The sequence below is a fragment of the Strigops habroptila genome, chromosome 3, assembly GCF_004027225.2.
Source record: "Strigops habroptila isolate Jane chromosome 3, bStrHab1.2.pri, whole genome shotgun sequence".
Lineage (NCBI taxonomy): Eukaryota > Metazoa > Chordata > Aves > Psittaciformes > Psittacidae > Strigops > Strigops habroptila.
In genome coordinates this window covers 62246697-62270936 of record NC_044279.2, presented here as the reverse complement: position 1 = coordinate 62270936, position 24240 = coordinate 62246697, and the positions used below count along the sequence as shown (strand labels likewise).

The following is a 24240-nucleotide window of genomic DNA, read 5'->3' as shown; positions in this document are numbered from 1 at the left end:
ATCATTGTAAGAGCTGCTTTTTTTCCTCAAAACTATTTCCCAGGTAGCAAAATCACAGTGGACATAGGTGTAGCCCAGTCAGAAAGGGTACATTGCATGTGTAATTTTTCCTGTTCCCTCAGAGAGATACAGTGGTAAGAAATTTTGTTCAATACAAATAAAAATGTCAATGTAACATTCTCAAAATTTTGCAATCTCAGATCATAAATATTAGACTATTCTTCTCAGTAATTAATCATAATTTTGAAACTAGCTGCAAGTGAAATAAACTTAATTTAAAAAATATCCCAAAAAGTCCAGTCTGTATGAATTACTTCTAAATAATGGTAGAGCCAATGTCAGTAGCCATTACTTATTCAGGATACTATTTACTCACACAAGAAGTTCCATTAGCTTAATAAAACCTCAAGAACATACCACTCTGGAAACCAGACCACTGGGTTGTTGCAAGCCAGGTGATGTTGCTTTATTGAGCGGGGGGGGGGGATCCTTCAGAACTGTTACTGCAAAGTGTCATTAATAGTACCAGATATGAACAAACAGTGATGCAGGTTTGAGATTGGTACCATCTTTGGCCAACAGGGGAACATTACGGTAACCTGTAAATATAATGGCACTTAATTAGTGTATTAACCACAAACACAAAGATTAAGATGGAGTGGGTTTATGATCTATGCAAATAAGGCATAATTTATGATACTTTAAATAACTTTTTAAAATAAACTGAAATTATACAAAACCCATATCCCATTTCTCCTGATTTTCTCCTCTACATTTGCAGTATTTAAATTCTGGTGTTTTTTGACACAGAGTGAAAAACTCCAGTGTCTTCCAGGATGTGGTGGTTTTTTTCAAACTAAAGACTTTTAGCTCGGTGATATTTAAACATGGAGAAAGCATATCTTTTAACATCCAAAGATATTATGTGCTGCATGCATTGTTCTGACAGCAAATTTAATAACTTGTGAATCAACAGTGTTAGTGCATTAGAGAAGAATGGTGTTGCAGCAGTAATGAACTGTCCAGCGAGGGCAGAAAAAAAGTGTAGTGTAAGATCTTCTGCCATGACATCTTAAGTCTGTTAAGGATCTCCTTTTACATATGAGTGATTCCCAGTGTCAGAAATAGGGCATGCCTCAGAAACTACATGTTAATCTGGTTGTTGAAGCAGTTGGAGAAGCTACAGTTCTCAACTTCACACTTAATTTGCCTGCTTGAAGAACAAAATCCCCTCTCCAAAATCCTGAGCCTGTATTGCTTTAGATGACTGTAAATGCCTATTATTTCATAATAATGATAATGTAACTGATTAAAAAACATGTTGTGTGTTTTATCTATGTATATATAACTGCAGCTATTTAACTAAGTATCTTGTGGGCAGCAGATATTAAAGCTGAGGCCAGGCAATATGCATTTGAGATCAACTTTTAGAAGTTGATCTCAAAAGTGTCTAGAAGACATGATTTATTTCCTATCCAAAGATGCATTCAAGGACTAAGACTCATTTCTAAAGACCATGTTCTAGCCCCTACCTAGAGAATATTCTACAAAGTGTTCTGAGAGGAGTACGACTTTTTTATTGTATGAAATAATTAACTATTAATTGATCCAATGATAATAGCAGTAATAATTGAATTCCTATCCTGTATTAGTATTCTACATGGCAGACTCATTGGGACAGGGACTGTAACCCAGGACCCCCACTACTCTTGCTAAAGGTTAAAGACCATCCAGTTAGGGAATTATTCTCACCTTCAGCCCCTCTGAGTATACCTGCTTAATCAGAGCATACCTACTTAATCACTGCATGAAAAATCAAATACTGGTACATGTGGGCAGCAAGCATTCTTCCCCAGTGTATGCTACAACTGAGTTGGGAGGCTGCTGCTGGGAAAAGGAAGGCAGTGATGATATACATTTGAATTCTTTCAAGAGCAAATCTGGCAGAGGGTGGCAATGGCACAACTTTGTCCCTCTGCCTGTCAAAGAAAAAAAAGATGTAAGCACTGCTTAGCTTTTGGAAGCAACTCGCCCTAAGGGGGCACCTCAGGGGTATGAATCCCAGGGAAGAAGGCTCAGTCTTGTAATACACATTAAAGCAATTGGAGCCGTGAAGAGTAAAACTGAAATCCTAACTCACTCTTCAGAATGGTTTAGACAGTTCTTTCCTAAGAAATCTAGGCTGTTGTGACTCCCTCTGTAAGACACGTTATTTTCCCGTTTCACTATTTGGGGAGTTTAGGTACCTAAAGAAAAGCCATGGTTACAGACCTGGAATCCAGAGGTCTCAATGTTAAGCATTGAGATAAATTTTGAAATTATCTGTCAGTTCATCTATTAAAAGCATTTTTATTTATGCCTCTGGATATCTTGAGGACATCTTATATTTTTTATGTTGTGTTAAGCAGGGATTGGGCAATTTGTTTGGCACTGTTTATAGTTTTTGTACCTATACTCATTTCCTAGCATTTTGAAGTACTACACCCAGAATCTTTCCTGTAGAATCAGCTTGCTCTTACTTTTCCAAAACATGAATTCCCAATTTTAGCTGAGATTTCTACAGGCACATTAGAGACAAATTGATGTTTTTTCAAGCATATGCAAGCTTCAGTGTCTGCTACTTAGATTTGTCTCAGACATCCTGAGTTGGCATGGATTTTTAATCTTTATCCTGAAATATATAAATAAAATGAAAGTAAAAGGTGATCAGTGTAAAAATTTATGTTGAAAAAAAAAAGGAAGTGTGCTTTAAGAGCAAGGTCTTTCTTTGTTCTTGTGTAACTCCTTAACCTCAACTAAGACTCACAAACAGCTTTATGATTTCAGAACCTGGAAAGAAAAAGCCATTAAAAATCCTGTTAAGCTTAATAAAAAAGGCACAGTGCCCATTGCCTGCTCCAACATTTTGCCTTCACATCTTCATTCACTAATAAAAGTTGGTTGGTTGTTTTGTCAGAAACAGCTTTGGAAATTTAACATAGTAAGTAGCCATTTTACATAAGCTTTTCTCCTTGGCCTACTGACTTCTGTGTCTGCTCTTTATGTGCTGCCTATTAATCATGTACAATTCCAGAAGCTACACTGGTACAGTAAAAGAAACACTAGCATAAAAAATAACATAAATATTTTCCTTAATTTATATTCTTCATTCTCCACTCTGAAAAGTTGCAGATAGGTTACCTGAGCATTTTTTGGTGTTTAGTTTTTGGTTGATTTTAGGTTTTGGCTTTGGTTTTGTTTTTTTTTTTTTAATTTGGCTCATATTGGGTTTTGAGCCTGAGTAGAAAGTGCACAAAACTGTTGCCTTTGTAGTGCTTCTGACTAATCTCTTTTCCTGTTTCCTATTGCAGTGTGTTAAAATACCATCTGAGAAGTTGCTATCTAGAATGGAATACTGCAGTAGAAATAATAGACTGTTATTAATATCCTTTTGATTTCTACACTGTGGGCTTACATTCAGAGACTACAGTGACTTAAAAAAACAGAGTGCAATTTTTACCTATGGTTTCTCTCTCCTTTGGGAGATAAACATAATGCTATATTCTATCAATCCTACACTAATGATAAAAGCCTGAAATGCTGTAGGGTTTTGTTTTGTTTTGTTTTGAGCCATTATAAGTAGCTTATATGAAAATATTACCTTTATTTAGGCTGAGCACTGGTAAAGTGTATTGACCAAGGAATTCATTTGAAACCAGAGATATCTCATCTTCCACACAGAAGCGTATCAATGCCAGTTCTGGAACTTGGATGGTAAAAGAGAAAGTTTCATCCCATCTAGGGCTCAAAGCTGATGAAAAGAGAAAATATACAGTATAAAAATACCATTGCATTCATTCTACTTAATACCTGAATTATTGTATCTGCTATCAATAGTCTGAACTGGTAAAGATTCATTCTTTCTCCCTAGATTTCTGTGCCCATTTAAACAAATGATGAGACTCCCACTGACTGAAGCAATATATAAGTCATATTTTTTGTATAGATTGTGGACTTAAAACTATCAGATGGAAGTTCTCAGAATGAAGCAAACATAGAGAGTTTGGGACTTGCCTACTGTATGCAGGCCAGCCCCTTCTAAGAGTTTGTCATGCATTAGCTACATAATAGTGTAAATCAAAAGCCTAAGAAAGTTACTGTCATCTCAGAAGACAGCAAAATGGGACAGTGATAGCCAGGTTAAAAGCCTCTGCTCAACTAAAACTTTCCTATAGCCATACTGATTTAATGGTTTTGCCAAAATTTCTCCTTTTACAGCACTGGAAATGAGGCAGGAGCTAAATAAATTAAGGTAGCAAAGTGATCACTTGACTAAAAATACAAAAAGAGGATGTGGGACAGGAGGAAGATGCTTTGGCTTGAGAGAAGAAATTCAGGGGCCAGCTTAAAACAGCAGCCATCTACAAAAAGGAAAAAAAAGAAAAATAGAAGACAGAGGCATAGAAGAAGGGAGATCACAAGGAACTTTTCTTCTGAGGCATCAAGAAGATCTATATGATAAAGGTAAGTGAATGCTCGAAGACAACTGCAAAGAGTACACTGTCAAGCAATTAAGGGACTAGTCCTACTAGAAACTTCATATAAGCTAAGTGGTTAAGTCATAGAAACTACTTCAGAAAAAAAATCTTTATAACAATTTGTGTACTGGTTTTGGCTGGAAAGGGTTATTTTTCTTCATATCAACCCATATGATGCTATGTTTTGGATTTGTGACCAAAACAGTGTTGATAACACACTGATGTTTTAGCTATTGCTGAGCAATGCTTACATAGTGTAAAGGACTTCTCTCTTTCTCATGCTGCAACTCTCCCCTCCCCACCCCAGCAAGGAGGCTAGGGGTGCACAAGTTGGGAGGAGACACAGTCAGGATAGCTGACCCCAACTGGCCAAGGGGCTACCACAAGCTGTATAACATCATGCTCAGCATAAAAAAGCTGGGAGAAAGAAGGAGGAAGAGAAAACAGAGTTACAGTGTCTGTCTTCCCAAGTTGCCATGATATGTGGCAAAGCCCTGCTTTCCTGGCAATAGCTAAACGCCTGCCTGCCAGTGGGAAGAGTTGAATGAATTCTTTTGCTCTGCCTGCACACACAGCTTTTGCATTGCCTATTAAACTGTATCGCAATCCAACAGTTTTCTCACTTCTGCCCTTCCGACTCTCCCATTCCACTGAGGGAGAGTGAGCAAGCAGCTGTGTGGGGCTGAGCTGCTGTCCAGGGTGAGCCCACAGCAGTGAGTAAAGACAATGCATTCTGTCTTCCTTCGGGAGAGTACTACTAACTAGGAGAGTTCCTGCTTCCTCAACTACTAGCCTACAAAAATGGAATGTAGCATGAACTTCTACAGATTTTGTGCCAGAATATCCTAGTCTAGAGAAAAATAATGTCAGTCTCTGTAAGTACATAACAACTTCTTCAGATGAAGAAAAAAATGGTAGTTCATTATATAGTTGTATTGTGCTTTGTTCACAGTCAAAAGAGTAAGACTGATGCTCACCATTGCTTTTTATAACACTAGATCTTTTTTTTGTTTGATCTTCTGGAACACCGTAGATTTCTATCTGCACCAAAGGGTCAGCTTTGTTAGTCTTCGACAGGCTACTGGGCGGTAACTGGTGACCACTGATGAGCTGCAAAATTAAAGTCGTAGTGTATTGAAATAACTGTAAGAATGAACTTTACATAGTGTCCATGTAGTAGTCATAGTAGCAAAAACTGTTCCATAAGAAACTACTATAAGAAGCATATACCAGCCATAAGCTGTTATAAAATACATATTAAACACAATGAGATTAAGAATATGGTGCTTCCAATTTAATTTAATTCTTGGCTAATTTCATAGAGTAGTTTGGGTTGGAAGAGACCTTTAAAGGTCATCCAGTCTCACCTTCCTGCAATGAGCAGGGACATGTTCAACTAGATCGAGTTGCTCAGAGCCCTGTCCAACCTGACCTTGAATGTTTCCAGGGATGGGGCAGCCACAACTTCTCTGGGCAACTTGTTCCAGTGTTTCCTCACCCTCATCGTAATAAATAAATAAATAAATCTGATATAATGCTTTAAATAATAATTTTCTGATTTAAGTTTTTATTCAATATTTAGCCATTAAAATTATACTTGATTACCATGCAAAATACTAATGTAGGAGAAATCAGTCTCATGATTTTTGCATTTTCTGAGATCAAGCTCATAAATTCTTATTAAAGCTGTGCCTAGTGGACCAGCACTAACACCCACAGTAACATCAGCATTGTGTTACAGGGTACGTAGCAGAATGCCTTACCTGTGTTCCTTCCCTATCACAGTAACACATAAAACCTTTGCATTTAGTAGGCTCCCTGACGCTTTTCTCCTTAATTTAGTTAGCTACCTGGAAATTTTGCCTCAGACTGCCCTATAGTCTGGCACCCAGCCTAAGAAAAGATTTATGAAAGTCACAGCTTTTTCTGCTTTCTGTCTATAGTTCAGGACACCTAGGAGAGAATAACCATCTGTACTGTAATCTGCTTTTAGAAATAAACGTATGGAATGTATCAAGAGAGATATACAAGCCTGTAAGCCTAGGTGGAAGATATGACTCATGATCCAGATCTCAGGACTAAGCATCAAAACTGATACAGATTCTTATTCCCCTGTCAACCACCAAAAAATCAAACCCCACAGATTCCACTTTTTGCTTAGCTGTTTTCTGTATCACCTTGTTCCAAAGAGAGTTCTAGCCTGAAATATTGAAGAACAGTGGCTAAGCAAACCCTGATACTGTCCCTTTCTTTCCAGAAAACAGCTAAAACACCTTCACTATGCAAGATCCAAGCACTGATGGACTGCACACTTAGAGGGGAGGCTCTTTGACATTCCTGAATATCATGATGAAAAATCAGGCATATTGGCCAAGTCCTGCTTCCCCACTGCCAGATTATATCTAACTGTATTTCCCACAGGGTGGGAAAGGAGGGAGATTTTTTCAGCACACTATGACCAAAATCCGTAAATCCAATCAGTTTTTGAGACCCAATGTGAAGTAGCTGTATAGAGAGAGTAGTAAATAACACAGCAGGCTCAGAAGGTTCCTTATGAAGCACCTTGCGTATTTGTATTTCTGCTTCAAAGGCTATATGCTTCTTGTTGATGGGAATTGTGGCACATCAGGTTAAGAAGGATATTGAATTCCATGAAGTTGGGCCCTGTGTGATTTTTGTGTTCACTTACATTCTTCACTCAATCACAGTCAGTTTGAGAAATTTGACCCCCAGATGTTTTATATCTTTGCCCTCTGATAAGTAATTTTTCAATTCGTCAAATTATTATCTCTTCTTTAGCAGAAGCCAGTTTTCCTTTAACTGCTGCCTCTGACTCTTCTTGTCTTCAACCATTTCCTGGTTTTTGCTGCTGACTTCATCAATGGGGCTGTCTGTGCCCTACAGTCCCTCAGCTGTTAGGATGCTGTTGCTTCTTCGTATCCTTCACTACCCAACCTATAGTCTCAGTCTACATCCTCAGTCTATAATACAAAACAGAACAGAATCATCTAGGTTGGAAAAGACCTTCAAGATCATCAAGTCCAACCCCCAAGCCAGCACTGCCAAGTCCACCACTAAGTCCACCATCCCTAAGTGCCACATCTACACGTCTTTTCAATACCTCTAGGGATGGCGACAAAACCACATTCCTGGGCAGCCCGTTCCAATGCCTGACAACCCCCCCAGTGAAGAAATTCTTCCTGATATCCAATCTAAACCTCCCCTGAAGCAACTTGAGACCGTTTCTTCTTGTCTTATTGCTTGTTACTTGGGAGAAAAGACCAATCCCCCACTTCACTATAACCTCCTTTCAAGTAGTTGTAGAGTGATAAGGTGAGGGAAAAGAACTGTCCTTTCTCTTTTCCAACTTCTTCCAAACTCAGAAATTTCCTTACCATTATCAATGATTTTGTCTGTCTCCTGCATTACAATTGTGGATTTTTCATCATCCTAATTAATTCCAGCTTTATACAGATAAGGGCTAACATAACTGATGTATATGCATGGGTGCTTGAAATCACCCAGTAATGTCTATTCATAATTGGTATGCTTACTGTTAGGACACTAAAATGTTCTTGATTAGCTGCATACATTATGTAAGTATCTTATAACTGTTATTAACTAATGCTTTATCTCTACCATTTATTTTTCTGAAAGAAACAAAATAGTAATTATACACTAATTTTATGCTAATTAAATGGCATTTATGCCGGTAGTGTACTATGTAACCAGAAATAGCACTTTTTCATTGGGGAAAGGTAGTTTTCTAAATAGTGAACAATTGCAAAACATCTACTTGAACTCAAAATAAGGGGTTTTCTAAACCATTATCTTAAAATGACATGTATTTCTAATATTTTTAAGAAGTAAATCAGATTTTAATTTGAGAGAAGTAGAAAGTAGAAATAATTCAAAGGCTTATTGATTCAGCCCCCTTTTTACACTTATTTATATCATTTTAGGATGATAGCTCTTTATGTATGCACAGGAAGATAATGAAATTTAAAAGCAGCATAAATCTTCCTATTGTATCTTTAAACATTTCCATTTGTCAGTTAGCATTATAATAGTAAATGTGGTATTACTAATACTTAAAATAACACCAAAAGTGCACATTCGATTTTTAATTTTTCAGAGTTCAGTGCCCACAACAGTAACTGACAAGTCCCTTTGTCAGCTACACTTGCAACACAGTGAAAGTTATATTTCTGCACACAACACCATGAAAACTCATGTATTTTTACAAACTCTTACAACTTCTGAACACCTACATGTTTTTAGCAAACATAAGTGAACTACAGATGGGAAACCATCCAAGCAGCAGTAGATACTGTATGACATGTTTTAACATGTCATTAAGAAAAAACGTTAAACTTCCCAACAACCAGAAATGAGGATAAAATGTCAAATAATGCATAGAAATAGGTCTGAACTACATGACATTTGTTTTCACATTTTATGGAACAAACCAGTAACTAACTAAGCTTACCTTTATTGACAGAGACATTGATCTACTGTATCTTCCCACATTGTGTGGGGTAAATGTTGCACCTTGATTTCTCAAGAATTCTGGTTTCAGAATATAGCCAGAACCACCATTGTCTAGGAATTTTCCATTTTGCAATTCCATTTGTATTCCTGGCGTCTGGAAGTTTAAGGCCACTATAAAATCAAATAAATATTGATTTTAGTGATGTGGAGTCCATACTACTTTATAAAATAACTCTCTGACAGTAATAGTAAACCCAAAAGCAAAAAAGATTAAAATAAAAATCTTTCAACTCATACGTAAGATTCTGTTATTTCTCTTAAATTCAGCAGTATTCAATAATGAATGATTCATGTGCAAAGGAAGTGCACTATTTAGAACTGCACTACATTTTAAGAATTACCCTATAGTTCTTACGCTGCAGTTGCATTGTGTGTTTTTCCTTTTCTTTCTAAATTAGACCTTGGATAATACAAAATGAGAGATCTTTTTTCTCCATAAGGACTAAATTCACATACTCATTTCTCTACAGCAGCAAGATCCTGCTCCCTGAACCTGCTTACAAAGTTTTGGTGAAGAAGGCAAAAACATAGGTGTATAACTAACCACAGTTATGGTGCAAAATTCATCACAAAAGCATGTCACCCAGAAGATCAGTAAGCTTTAGTTTAGAGCTAGAATATTCAGTACAAATACATATACGTTTATAGAAGTCGAAGCAATTTTAAAAGTCTTCTTAAATTTATATGAGCAATTTCTCTTCAAGCTTAATCCTCCAGTACTGGTGTTTACTGTTTGTATATACCTGACAGATTTTCCTTTCCTTGGGATCTCAAAACACTTCTGGTTTGCTGCAGGAGCAATAATAAAATAACACACTTCTCATCAACAGGATATTGTAATTCATGAGATAAAACCAACATTGAAATTGACCTGTTTAATGAAATTTCCCCCCATTCCAATACACTGGAGCTTCCTGACACATTCAAAATAGAAAATACACAAGTCAAATCAGTGAAGTGATAACATGACATGTGTTAAATAGAAAATGATAAAAAGTGATTTACTTGATGGCTTGGTAGGAAAAAAAATGAAGACTTTAAACAGTACAAGTGACTCATAATAATTCAGGAGGAGGACCTTATTACATGTTCCTATGAGATAATATAAATATACTGAATGAACATTTCGCAGAATTCAGAAATCCTTATCTCATGTGGAAAATGCAAGAAAATTAGATCTGTTTCACTGCAAAAAAATATTTGTTTCTTCACTGTTTTGATGATACTTTTAAAAAAATCTGCAGTAAGTGACACAAATAAGAACAGATCTGTAGAGTGAAGCATCTGGTATTATGGATGTAATGTTTGCACTATGCATGTTTTCACTGGGGTTACTTCAAAGAGAGCTCTAGCCTGGTCCCATGACCTCAGTATCAATTAATAGCTGGAATACATCAAGTGCTCCTGGAGTGCCACCCTCTATTTCATCTGAAAGGAATCCCATCTGTGCTAGCTAAGATTGCTTTGCAACATGACCCAACACGCGGTGAAGGAGGAACAATTGGGAACCTTGCCTAAAAAAGCCCCAAACAAACAAACAAAAACAAAACAAAAAACCACAACATGCCCTCCTGTTTGGAACTAAATGCTAATGTAGATGCAGGCATAGATTCTGCGTCAATATACAAAGCAACTTTAAGCCTATTTTACCTTTGACAACAGTAATTAAACTATTAAATGTTCATATCACCCGCTTCATACCATTGCCTTTTTTAAAGAGGGTAAGTATTCTCTTGTATATTTTAGCAGTGGTTCACAATTTGATTTTTATGACTTAACACATCATCCAGAAACAGCCACAAATGTGGTACTATATGACCCTTGTATCTTAATACATTGATTCAAGCGGTGCAATGAATGTTAAAGAGCTGCAACCCTGATATGCCTTGAAGCCTAGGTCCTGGTATGATCTACAATTAACCCAGAATCTCTCAGTCCATGAGTAATTCCTAAGCCATACTTTCAGAATATGTGGTTTAAAAAGTGTAACTGAAATTAGGCAAATTGAACAGTCATAGCTTCAAATAGCAGCTTCCACATGATCAGACAAATTACATGATTGCACATAATGAGACTATTGCTAAATTTCCCAAGCTTTATAGGCTACTAAGCAGGAAAATCTGATTAAACAACAGAAATAAGCAGAAGAGAATACTTTACATTTTATCATATTAGGAACATTACTTTTGCAACACAAGCGAAGGGCGATGTTATTGTGGGTTGATATCTTCAAACATCAACGCTATATGTTTACATCGTTTAATTTTAACTTAGAATAAGTTAAAAACACACTGAACAGTAGTTTTAATTTATCTACTGATTTCCCAGTTGTAATCCGATTAAGGTAAGCAAATTGGAAATTTTGTATTATAGTCTCTGAGATGCTTATCTCTACTACCTCTGCTTGCAAAATTCATAGCTGCTTGGGCATCCCAGGACACTTTATGGAGTACTGTTGAGGCACAACTTTTCTTTTCAATAAGATGCAGTTATCACCCTTACACTTCTTGAGAAATGGCAAAATTCATAAAGTAAAACCTATGTTTGCCGTTGTCTATCAGTGTGGTCTTAGTAACATCTTTCTGCAAGGAAGACTGAGTTTCTACCCAATGTTTCATTTTAGTTTTGCTGAATTCAAGAACAGAACTGTCAATAACATGTTTTATGAAACAGTAGAAATTTAATGCATGTACGAATAGAGCTTTAAACTGCTGGTTTCTTTTGGAAAGAAGCCCAAATAGGCTTACTGTGAAAACATCTGAACAGTGCATAATCTTAACATATTGTTTTCATGGGAAAGTAGAGGCACCTGAAGTTTAGCTGTGTAAGTTAAACTTTCTCTTCAGTCCTTCCATTAAGCACCAAAAGCTTTAGTATTGGCATCAAAATCAAAACAGCAGAGCAAAACATAGGCTTGGAGGACAAGCTGAGCAAAGGATTCCTGCATCAGATTCAACTCTTCCTGGAACCGTGAGGCCACATCTCCTTCAGATGAGAATATTTAATACTCAAACCTTCTTGCAAAGTACCAGAGCTGCCATGGCTACCCCTGTTGGCCCCGGGTGTAAATAACTTCTGTAGCAAATGCAAGTTAGAAATAGCCTAGGTCCAAAAAGGTGAAACAATCCATAATGCACAGAGGAATACAAAGGGTATATTTCACCCCACACCTATGTATCACAAGCAGTTAACTGAAGTATTTGGGTACAGTACCTTCCATAAGCATTACCATTCAAGACGTAATTGATTTTTAGACAGAAAGCAAAAGCTTTTGAAAACCAAAGTGAGGAATGGGGTTCTTAGATTTCTAAATGACTATGATTTGAAGACAGTTGAAGAAAACTGCATGTCTTTTGTCTGTGATGCTGCCTCCCAATTAATATTTCTATTGGGACTTTAAAACTGTCATTATTTTACTTTTTATTCTTTGCCTCCTGGTTCTATTAACTATATTATGACCCTAAGGTTTAATATATTTTCTGCATTTGAAAGGGAAGATTTTAAAATGCATACGCACACATTTGTCACCAATTTTTCTTAAAATGTGTTACTTAATTGCATTTTATGCCATTTAAAATCCATCTCAAAATGTCTGAATTTTATGCAATCTCCAAAAATACCATATGCAAAAAGCACTCATTGCCAATATTCCTATCTCCATGATTTACTTCACTCATTTTAGTCTAAAGAGATGTAATAGATCACACTTCCAAACCTTTGATCAATCTTGCTGCCATCCTTTCAGCTCTTTCGAATTGTCTATGTTCTTAAAATGGGCCACTCGCAATGAATGCAATGCATCTTTTTGCCTTATATACCCAAAATTTGAACTGAATTCCACACAGGCTGGGAAAATGAAAACAGGACCATATCAGAATGTTCTGGTGTATTTTGTCATTGGCTATGAGATGATCTATGTGATTGGATTTGAAGACATTGCATTCATTCCACATTAGCACTCCCAATTGGGTATTGACACTCTATCCTTTCTTCTCACATGCAGGTCACAGCTGCACCCAATCCATCACTGCCCAAAACTACAGAAATATTTTCAGAAGACCTTGTGTGACTGGGTAGTCCACATTACTTTTTTCCAAAGGGATGTAGGTGGCTTTTTAAAAATCTCATCCACAGCCTGAATAAAGGGCATTCTGAGTATGAGTTGACTCAAAATGTGGATGAAAAGGGAGGATATTCCATCATCAGACTACCTTAAAACCAACTAAAGACATCTGAAAGAAAGATAAACTGTAACACAATGACAAACTGCCACCTGTTAGATATACCAGGAAGCAAACATTCATTTACAGAAGCAGCATACACAGCAGGAGGATCTCTTATCAGTAGTAAATAAATTCTATCAAACTTAAATATGATTATACCTTCATGATCTGAATGATAAATATAACACTAATTTCTAAGCCCTGTACAAACATTAACTATCACAATATTCTCAAGTACAAATAATACTGAAAATATTATTCAATCTAATATGCAATCTGGTGGAGTTTGCATGAGAGAAATCCAATGCATGCTATAGTACTCTGTAAACCCTTTCCACTAACAGCAGATATAATGAAGATCATGTGCTCTATCACCAAGCGGTCAGAACATGTAACCTGGAAAAACAGTGGAAGATGGTGGGTTTTAAACACCTTATTCATCTGAGTCTATCTGAGAAACTAGACAGACTTCCAGCATAATTAAGACTCTGCCAAATTACAACAGGGCGGCTCTGAGCTTGAGTATTACTTGCTGTTCTGGTCCTCCTTGACAAGTCACTCTGATCCCCCCTGCCACCTCTGAGTGCTTGTTAATTCAGCCTCATGGGCATACTGTCCAAAATCAGTTTTATAAGTGTCCTCAGCATCCCCTTCACCTTGGGCTTCATGATTTTTTCAGATCTTTGTGCAGCTTTAGACCTCTTGCCAAACCAATGAATAGGTGACATCCCACCCAAACTTTATGAAGAAGCACATTTACTAGGAAAAAAAAGAAAAAGTATAGAGTGATGATTGGTTCCCTTACAGCACACAGCAGACTTAACTGGTTAGTGTAAATTTTGGCATACAAACTGTCTCTCACCTCTTTTTCTGACCAAAAGCTCTATATATTTTTTCCCTCTCCTTGCAGAATAAAGTGGGGCTTTAGCTATCCAGACTCCAAATTTTATTAAGCTTAATTATAAACTCTGGCTTTGCTGATCACTGATGCATTTTGAAACGGGTGCTCTTATTCTACAGAAGCAAAATTTATGCGTGACTTACATCATGCGGTATTCTGCTGTAGTAAGAGGGACTACTCTTCTGAGAACTGAGTAACATGCATAACTGTCTGACGCACCATGCTTGGCATGTGCAGTCAGTATGTCGTTATCATTTTTGGACTAATTCAGTATTATTGCTCTAAAGAAACTGTCACTGTCATTAGAAATGTGAACAATTCAGTCATTCTAATATTTACAATTGCTGACATTGTTCCTACTTAATTACAAGTAGCCCTACTGGAAAAAAAGATGTCAGGTGACTAAAAATCATCCATTGTCCAAATATATCTGCAACTGGTTTCAATTAGGTATCCTCTCTTGTGAGGCTGTCATGGGAAAAGTACCCAATGCATTTCTGATGAACTGTCAAATCTAAAACCTAAATTGATTTTTGCATTTAATTAATGTGTCAGTCTGAAAGTTACACTTCAGTAAGCCTGAGCATCTTTTGGTTGTCATTTCACTTATTTCACACCTGAAATAGATACTTTTCCAACATAATTTTAAAATCTGTTTGCCTTGTGCTTCTTAGCAGAACAGCATATATTATCAGCTTCCCTCTCCTGTTTTAGTCTGGGTTTCTGACACACGATTTAGAACAGGTCATCAAGGAGTTCAGAGACGATTGTGTCCCTGCAATTTTTTCTGTCTTTCTTTAAAATTGACTAGATTTCAGATTAATTATTTAGTATTCTATTACTTATCTACAGTTGTGGATTTAATGTATATAGCTGGAAAAATTAATGATAAAATTTTCATGATTCTTTGCTTTTAAGTGAAATTCCAGTATCTATTACTCACACCAAAAAAAAAAAGAAAAACCTGCCTAAAAAGAAGCAGACTCCAGAGGAGACCAAGAGCTCTATCTCCTGCAAGAGAAACATGAAACCATTATTCAAAACACCTCCAGACCTTGGAGCCATTCCAAAGGAAAGTTGAGTATATTTGGATAGCTTCTTATATCAGGGTAATATTCTCCCAAATAAATTGTAGATGTCTACACAAATTAGCTGCCCCACTACAACTAGTGAGATCTTATCAATGAAGTTTAAGGACAACGTAACCAAAAATGGGTTCATACTTTTAAGGATGAAATTAATCATATCCCTGGAATCTGCAGTTCTAATAGCTATCTCTTTGGGCTGGGGGCTTATGGGAGCAAACAGTAAGAGGTAAAGCAAACTTTTTCTTGGGATCCATAAACCATGATGCCCATATAGCCTATTACGGCTGTGGATTTTCTTTCCAGCTACATGACTTTGTTAATAATAAACACTTTTTTTTTGTTCGGCATCTTAGTATTATCTTTCCACAACACACTATTCAACAGTATTTAGTAAAATTTATGTCAGTTGTGCAAGATCTAGTTTTCACTTCCTAAAGATGAATTTTTGGACTGCCAAAAGTGTATTAGGAAGACAGCAATAACACAGGTATTGATCCCTGCATCTTTTCTGCAGCTGCCCTATTATGACTAGCCTTGTCCATGAAACCCCAACAAGAAGGAGTGTCCAACTGAGAGATAACTTTTCTAAGCCTTCTCATTTCATTCTTCCAGGGCATTGCTTGGCTTGGGAGCTAGCAGGGAATCTTTCTTCTCTTTCTCATAGCACGTTCTTGGTGAGTCAGTCGTGGGATAAAGCCACAGCCACTGCAAGCCCAAACAAAGAATGAGTTCTAGACTGGAAGAACAGTTGTACAGAACATCCTGGGCATGTTTTTGCCATGAGGTGTATGATGTGTCAGACCTATATTCTGCCTTTGAGCAGGTGTTTTAGTGGGAAACAAAATCTGGAGCCCAGTTTGGAAAAATAGCTGAAGCTCTGTTTAATGGCTGGAGACTAGCTATTGTACTTCAGGCAACAACAATTCAAAGCTCTAATGTAATGAATATTTTCAGTTTGTTTCAGATGTCACATTAGCTGTTGAAAAAAACTGTTATAGAAAATGCTTGGTTTACACTTTTGCTGTGTTATAAAAAAATTTCCAGTAAAAATAATAACCAAGAATATGAAATTATAATGCAGAAAAACTAATTATGTCTATAAGAAAAATCAGTATTCCACAGTCTTTTAATAGCAGAGCCTGTATTTTTCTTTAAATTAGATTTCGTTATTTCATATATTCTTTTGCTAAATTTGACACTCCATCACACATTCTAAAATGCATAGTGTTCATTAAGATTGTGAGAATATCTAAACTTCCTATGATCAAACATAATCTGTTTATTTAGGCACAAAAAACCCTTCAATCAGCCCTGTTTTTTCCAGTTTTGCCATTTGTCCAGGGAGAAAGGAAAATACAGCTTCACAGAAAACATACAACATACAACCACCAAAAATTCTGAAGTAAATTAGTAATCTTATGCCCTATCTTTCTTTATGAGGCTTTCCAAAGTCTGCCTCTTCTTGAAGTTTTCACTCACTTAGACTGACCCAAGCAAAGTCAGACTTGATGGTCATTTTTAAGTTGCACAGGTGATGCATACCAAGATCTAAATGAGTGGGTTCCTTTTCCCCAGATAGCTTCAGAGGTTAAAAATCAGAACTAGCTGAAGAACTCTTTATCACTCATCTCTTTGTGCATTACTTTTCGTCATATTATTGCACACAAGATTTGGCCACAAAACAGATGTGATAAAATTGCCAAGCTGCATTTCAATGGCACAGGCCAAAATAAAAACTACAATAAGAAAAAAATCCATCATACAAGTATTGGAACATTCACAACATCATATACATTTTTATGAGTGCTCCAGAAAATATATGCTTGATATAGGCTATTGTAAAACAAAATTCTGTATCCGCCATGGCATGGTTTTTTCATATAAATTATTACATATTTTAGTCATTCCTGTAGATTGTTTTGATATATAGACAATGTTTTCTACTTCTTTAAAGGACATATTCAAAAGGATATTTAAATCTTTCTATTTGTTTTTTTGTTTGCTTGTTTGCTTGTTTACTTGTTTCCCACTGAGATTTTTTGGTTGGTTGGGGTTTTTTTCTTTGCTTTTGTCAGTCAATATAATACAACTGATACTTGTTTATTTAAATCACCATCCTGAATTTTCTTTCCCTGCATCAATCTTCACATTCCATTTTATTTGCTAAATAAAAAGGAGAAATAGATAAACCAAACCAGTTATTTCCAGTGCCACACTGCAGTTGTATGCAGGAAGCATACTAATTTTCCCAGACTATAAAAAGTATTTTGTTCTATAATGCCCCTTTGTTCACAAAACCTATCCTGTTCTTATGAGTCTCAATGTTCAGAGAATGGACGCTGAGTGCACAGTGATATCTAAAAGTGATTTTGTGGAAATTATATACTTTTTACTGTGGCTTCTAACTTGCCTTCCTCTGGAAATCAGATTTACACAATTACATAATTCTCATCCTCAGCCCCAACAAATCTTGAGCCTGTTGAACCATTTCATCCTGCTTTAACTGAGTGCCAGGTTGCTCTAAGTTAATACATTCCAACCAATTTAGAGAAAATTGCTGGCAAGATAGATACAGAAGAGAGCGCTGTTTTGGGTCTATCACCAAGAGAAGTGAAAGAATGACTCAGCTATCATCATTTACATGATTCAGAGGCCTGGAAGGGCATATTATATGTAGATTTGAACAAAACCTAATATATTTTCTTTGTCCAACCAGAACGATTATGGATATTAGAGGAACTTAAAGGTGAGAAGGGTAAACTAGCAGGTGTGGGCAGAGTGAAAGGAGCTGAAGAAGACGGATGCATGACACAGGAGAAATCTGAGAGTCCTGTGAACAGGTTTAGGAAAGTGGTAGAAGATATCTGGAGGGATTACTTTTGCGCATGGGATGCAGAGTACAATGCCAGGGAGACAAGGGAGGGTATGTGGGCTATATGGACACAAGACAGACACAAAATTAAAAAATCTGTCTGGAAGGACATCAGCAGAAGATTCACTGAGTGGAGCTTTGGGAGTTGCATTGTGAAGTTATACTTCTGCCAAACAGTTATCTAAAACAGATTAGGGAATCAAGAATAGATGTGACATGGCTTGGAAACAATATATATGGAAAATTGCTTATAATATCAGCTTATTCCCATGAGAAAAATGTTTCTTTAAATGAAGATTCAAATGATATGACCAAGAGGGCAGATCTAACCACTTCCTGCATATTTTTAATTCTTCCAGGAAGGAGCCCAAGGCGCCTATATGGCAAAAATCATATGGTTTTTACACTAATATTTAGATTGACTTTTCATTAAAGTATACTTTGAGTCAACAATCAATGTAGTCATTCTGAAAGACTTCAGTCCTGTTTGAGATCTAACAAATGGATACTTTTTGCAGAGATCAGTGTGGAGATTTACAGGCTAGAAAGAAAACTAGTACACTGCAGTATGATAAGCCTGAGACACGAATTCAATTTTAAATTAAGGACCTCTGGCCAGCCTTCCTCTAAGCATGAAACAAACTTACAAGTTTTTAATAGCCATGTAGATAGTACATGGAGAGTGCACCACCCCACGTAAATAATCCAGCAATAGCATGACATCAAGCTAAGTGAGAATCAAACACAAGGACAGAATATAATCAAACCAATTTCAAATGGTATTGAAATGGCAAGATACTTCCAGCAATAGCCCAGCCCAAGTCCAAATCTGTGCTATCAATAAATATTTATAATGACACAGACAAAATGTAGACTAACTAGTAATTGTTTTACTCCCCCTGTACTTGTAAAACTATACCTCAGTGCAACAGTCAGGATGAGAAGCAGAATTTATAACAATGAGAGAATTATTGGGGGTCTGAGTACATTTCAGTTCTTTCATGGAACAGCCAGCACTAAGCAGCCAAATTCACACTATCTCCCTAGTCATTGTTTCCTACATTGTCTCGACATGTTGCACCGACAACATAGCATAGCTTGGGGTGGGGACTGCAAATGACAAAAAATTTAGGCTTGAAGTCATCCTCCACTTCTCACGGTCAGGGCTACAGGCATGGGAACAGCAGTCTCCCAGTGAAAGCTGAGGCATGATGCTCCTGAATTCTATAACTGTAGGAGAGTATCTGGAGATACATTAGGCGGTTAAACAATAAATAATACGCATGTGCAAGATTGATTGGAAAAAGCACACTGTTAAAAACATTTCTGAGAAGGTAACTTGAAACAGAAGATATTTTGGGAGCTGAGAAAGGAAACAAGCGAAAAAGAAAGCCTGGAGCAAGGGTGCATGTAAGCTCCAGAGCCCTACAGGCAAAGTGAAATCTGTACCCATGTCTATATGAGTGTTTACCATAATATAACAAGGTGAGACCATATTTTCACCTCTGAAAACAGTGATCCTATGGCAAATTGCCGGCTCACCCCACGGTCTCCCTCAGGTGGCCTTGGTGTGGAATCAAAGACAGAATATATATGTGGGTGAAAAAAATATTGCTCTCTACCTGAGGCTGAAGAAGGTGTAGCAGACCGACAAAAAAAATGTTCTGTAACTGAAAATCTTTTAAGCCAAAGAGATGAAGGCAAGATTGCCTCTAATGCCATTAAAAAGGGGAAAGTACTTACAGATGAGAGGATTTTCAAAGCCTGCTGAGTACAGAAGTCATGATTATTTTTAACAATTTAAAATTAAAAACGAACTTGAAAGAGAAACAAAAGTTATTGTTATTTCATTGCTCAGGGAACTAATACGCTTTGTACTGGAAGACGCTAAACTTAGACTGCATCTATACAGTCACTGGAGATTCCCAGCTGTACCTGGGTATTCTGCTGACCAGGAGCATTTGAGTGCTTCTTTGCAGCAGTATATCATAATCATGGGAATTCTTGACACCAATATTAATTGTTGTGCCCACATCTCCTGCATCTTTGTCACTCCAGTCACACAAAACAATTGAAAACTTACACATCCTTCAGATGAGGCTTCCATTGCTGTGTAAAAATTCCTAAACCACACATACATATCTTTCCATTGCCTATTCTAATTCAGGGCTATAGATCAACCCTTGGAAAAAGCAAATGCAATTACATTACAACAATTCTCACCTTTAGATAAACAGGCAGATGCTTCCTTGTGCTTGCTAACTACAAAGTAGCTATAAAGAGTGCTAGACCTCAGCTGCAAAAAGTATTTCCTTCAAAGAAAAATCAGAAAAAATAAAGAAAAAAAGAAGAGGGGAAAAAAAAAATAAGAAGAAGCTACCATTGCCATTTTCTCTTCTAAACATGCTCTATTTACATCTTAGTCACAGCTGACAAATAAGCACAGAGGTTATGGGATTTGGTTGATACAGTATGCAGAAGAATTATGATCTATTTCCATTTTCATGAAAGGCATATTGTAATTCTTCTTTTTTCTTTTTTGGCAGTACAGTGCCTAGTGCAAAGCACACTCACTTTTACCTCAAAACCTAAGGTAACATAGTTAACATAATTTCAGTCCAAACAGGGAGTAAAATACAAATTATTTAAATTCTCCTTACAGATACCCACATATAAATATCATAGAACTATTAATAAAGAAGGAGATAATATATAAAAAGTAAAACTCCATTTTAGCTGTTGAAAGCTGTTTATATATGTGCTTTTGCTACACTTCCATAAAATAAAATAGTGCTTTGTTTAGGCTTAGGGTTAGGAATAATACAAAATAAAGTTCAAAGCTTAAAAATGTTGTATTCTTACTACTGTTTTTCTTATTACCCAATAGAAAAAAAAAAAAAAAAAGAAAAAGAAGAAGTAGTTTAAAGAAATTAATGAATTAAAATAAATTGAGATGTTTGGGGTAAGGTATAGCTATGTAACAGAAAGTGATATTTAGAATTACTTAGGGCCTAATTGTAACTAATTGCAAAAATAAATAGATGAAAATAATATTCCCCTTCATTATTACATACCAACATTCCTGGATTCTAGAATAAAAAATTACTAGGATATGTAGACTGAAGAGAAAGTTTAGATAACACAAAATGAAAGTGATGCCACTGAGGGAAAATCTGTAACCTACATAACAGAAAAAATACTATAGGAAGAAAAATCATCATCTTCTCTACAAAGCCTGGAATGCAGTCTGTGCAAATGTACATACCCATTTGACACCCCACATTCCAGAACTCTTGGGGATTATAATTTGAAGAGGTTGCTCTTGTTCCTTTGGGATAGATTCTTGTGATGAATTTTGACGTATGTAAAACAAATTCTCTAGCTGAAAAACAGAATGATAAAACCTTGGTAAGAAAAATTTTATTAATAGAAAGATCCTGTTTGAATAAATAATAATAAAAATGTAATAATCTGATCCAGCAATTTTTTTTTTACACAATGAGTATATCGTATCAATGTATTTCTGTTTTAGGACATTTATATTCATGGTAATGTTAGTGTATGGACCACTAAGATATTGTTAAAATCCTATTTTTAAACTTGAATGTTTTGTGTATATTTGAATCTGATAGTATATCTGTGTATAGTGCAGTCTTTTGTTAAAGTTTCAATAACAAGAATCATTACTTCATTGAAATATTCTGTTTCTTCACCTCTTTGCTTGGTAAATACGTGATCTTTACACTAAAGCCCACTGTGTTCCCCTGGAAAACTAAAAGACACAAAACATAAAAGTGGTCAAAAAACTCATTCATTCTTCAGTAGTTCAATAGGAAAACAATCATCCCAAAATGATCATAACTTGTTTTGAGGTTAAAAAATAACTGAATAATCTCAAGACCATTGAACAGTGCATCTCTAAAAGACAGTTGGTTCCTTCAAAATCTTCAGATGATGTTAACTATTCAAGTGAGTTTTCTTACTCCTAGCAGTGTTCCTTCACGCAAAAGCATAAACTACACAGATGTGGAGAATTTCAAATTAGTTCTACGTACACTATTCCTGTTTAGTAATTAAAAAGGAAGCTTTACATTTCCAGGGCCATCACTCTGATCCTTTCCATCCTGCTTTTATGTTCAGTAGATTGCTAGAGGGACCAGAGAGGACTCTATGGTAATCTGAAAAAAGCCTACTTGTTTTGATGCTGTTCAGCACCATTCATCTAATCAACCATCAAATCATCTCCACAAAGTGGTGGATGGCAGCTGGGTTGGCCTTAAATGAATGGGCCAGTGGCAGACTTCATTCTCATGGTCAGTGATCTCTGTTCTTAACACTCCCTTCAGGCTGCTGGTAGACAGCTGGAGTTAAAACAGCAAAGGCTGCACTGTACAGGCTGCACCAAATGGAGAAGCTCCACACAGAATGAGTTTTGAATAATCCAGCATGGTTGCTACGAAAGGCATGGTCCAATGGAATGAGGTGCCTGCTATGGGGTTTATTCATTCCGTCAATGCAGATTCTCTTATTCGTACTTACCATCAAAGCCAGGATTACAGCATGCCCAGCTCCAGTGAATACTACAGACTGTACATGGGTGCTATGTGTGTGTGAAATGTATTCCACACACTTTCAAGTATTGACTATAACATCTAAACTATTTGATGCAGAAAACAATGAATCAAAAGGTTTGTACAGTTTGTATACTATGTCAATATTTGTTCTAATAGAACTACAAGAAACTAAAGCTGAAGTTCAATTTTCCTTACAAAACCAACTGAAATATAAAAATGCAGTGCAAATAATTAGATATTTCTATAACAATGTTATAAAGACAATGAAATAAAATTGGACAGCATGCATTTTACAAAATTTTAACCCAATACCTAAGCAGTGAACCATAGTCATATTATAACTTTAATCTGATTAAATCAAAAGAAATTACCTGAATGTTTTACAAATTTTCGTGCTCGAACCTCTCCAATTGAATTATTTTCATAGCACTTCTGATGATTTTGGGAGTGCTCAAAGCTCACAAACTTCTCAGATTTGGTATAAATCACAAGGTCCGACAATGCAAGGGCAATTTTTACCTTTTTCATCTGATAATCATAGTATAAAATAATGAAAGAATTAAAAGAATCACAAAATACACATATTTCATTAATATTAACTACAATTAAGAAGAAGGTATAATGGTGGACTGCAGGAAGAAATAGTTCACTTTATCCTTTATCATCAGCAACTGCTATCAGTGCTCTCCACACATAGCTCAAGGAGGGCCTTGAGACCAATAAAGCAGTTGAGCAACTTAATTTTAGATCTATTATGTTATTGAGCATCTGGGACAAACACAAGATTTGAAAACAAAAAACATAGGTGGAGTTTAGATGGGACTCCAGGAAAGGGTTGCTTTCTAGTTGGATAATAAAATATGCTCCAGTTTGGAATGTCTTGTCAGAATCAGGAAAACTCTGAAATCTTGAACTAAGATGTATTATTTAAAAATATATTGCTCTAAGTAATTTTGAAGCCTACCTTTTAAATTTAGTCTCTATTTTAAGATAATATATTCCTTCTTTTTTAAAAAAAGTCTGGCACATATCTATGTGTTTTCTAAATTCAATTGAGACAAAAATTACCTTTGCTTTTTTTCGGGGTGGGGCTGAAGATGTACCTTCACCTTTTCTTTTTGAGGAATCATGCTGTGGCCAAAGAGGGGCTGTATCGTCACTGTCATCTTCATCGTCAGATACATTTTCAGATTCAGAAACTTCCCCTTTCTCACCATGACTGTCTAAATCTCTCCTGAGCATACTTTCCTCAAGTGTTCCAACTTTTTTGTTTTTTATTAGAATTTTGAATTTTAATGCCTGTAGAAAAGAGGTTAAACAGTAGTAACTAGAATTATATATGGATTAATTGTAGGTTTCACATCTAGTTATTGTTTAACCCATGCTCAAAGCTGTTTATTGAGTATAACGAAGTGAGATAACACAATGAAGTGAAGATAAATATTGGTGGCAGAAGTCAAAAGCAAATAAAATAAACAGAATCTGGGGATCAAAGTATACAACAGAAAGTGAAT

General features: G+C 36.2%; 1 protein-coding gene across 1 annotated transcript in view; it reads right to left on the bottom strand.

The window, feature by feature from the left end:
• Positions 1-516: 516 nt before the first annotated feature.
• The window catches only part of PLCZ1 (phospholipase C zeta 1), a 52716-nt gene continuing 28992 nt past the window's right edge, over positions 517-24240 (bottom strand). Inside the window, exons 7-13 of the mRNA XM_030479184.1 lie at positions 23795-24025; positions 23098-23254; positions 21418-21534; positions 9007-9179; positions 5495-5627; positions 3641-3790; positions 517-599 (exon numbers count right to left, since the gene is read on the bottom strand). Of these exons, the coding sequence (XP_030335044.1) occupies positions 517-599; positions 3641-3790; positions 5495-5627; positions 9007-9179; positions 21418-21534; positions 23098-23254; positions 23795-24025 (1044 nt within the window). The remainder of the gene's footprint in view (positions 600-3640; positions 3791-5494; positions 5628-9006; positions 9180-21417; positions 21535-23097; positions 23255-23794; positions 24026-24240) is intronic.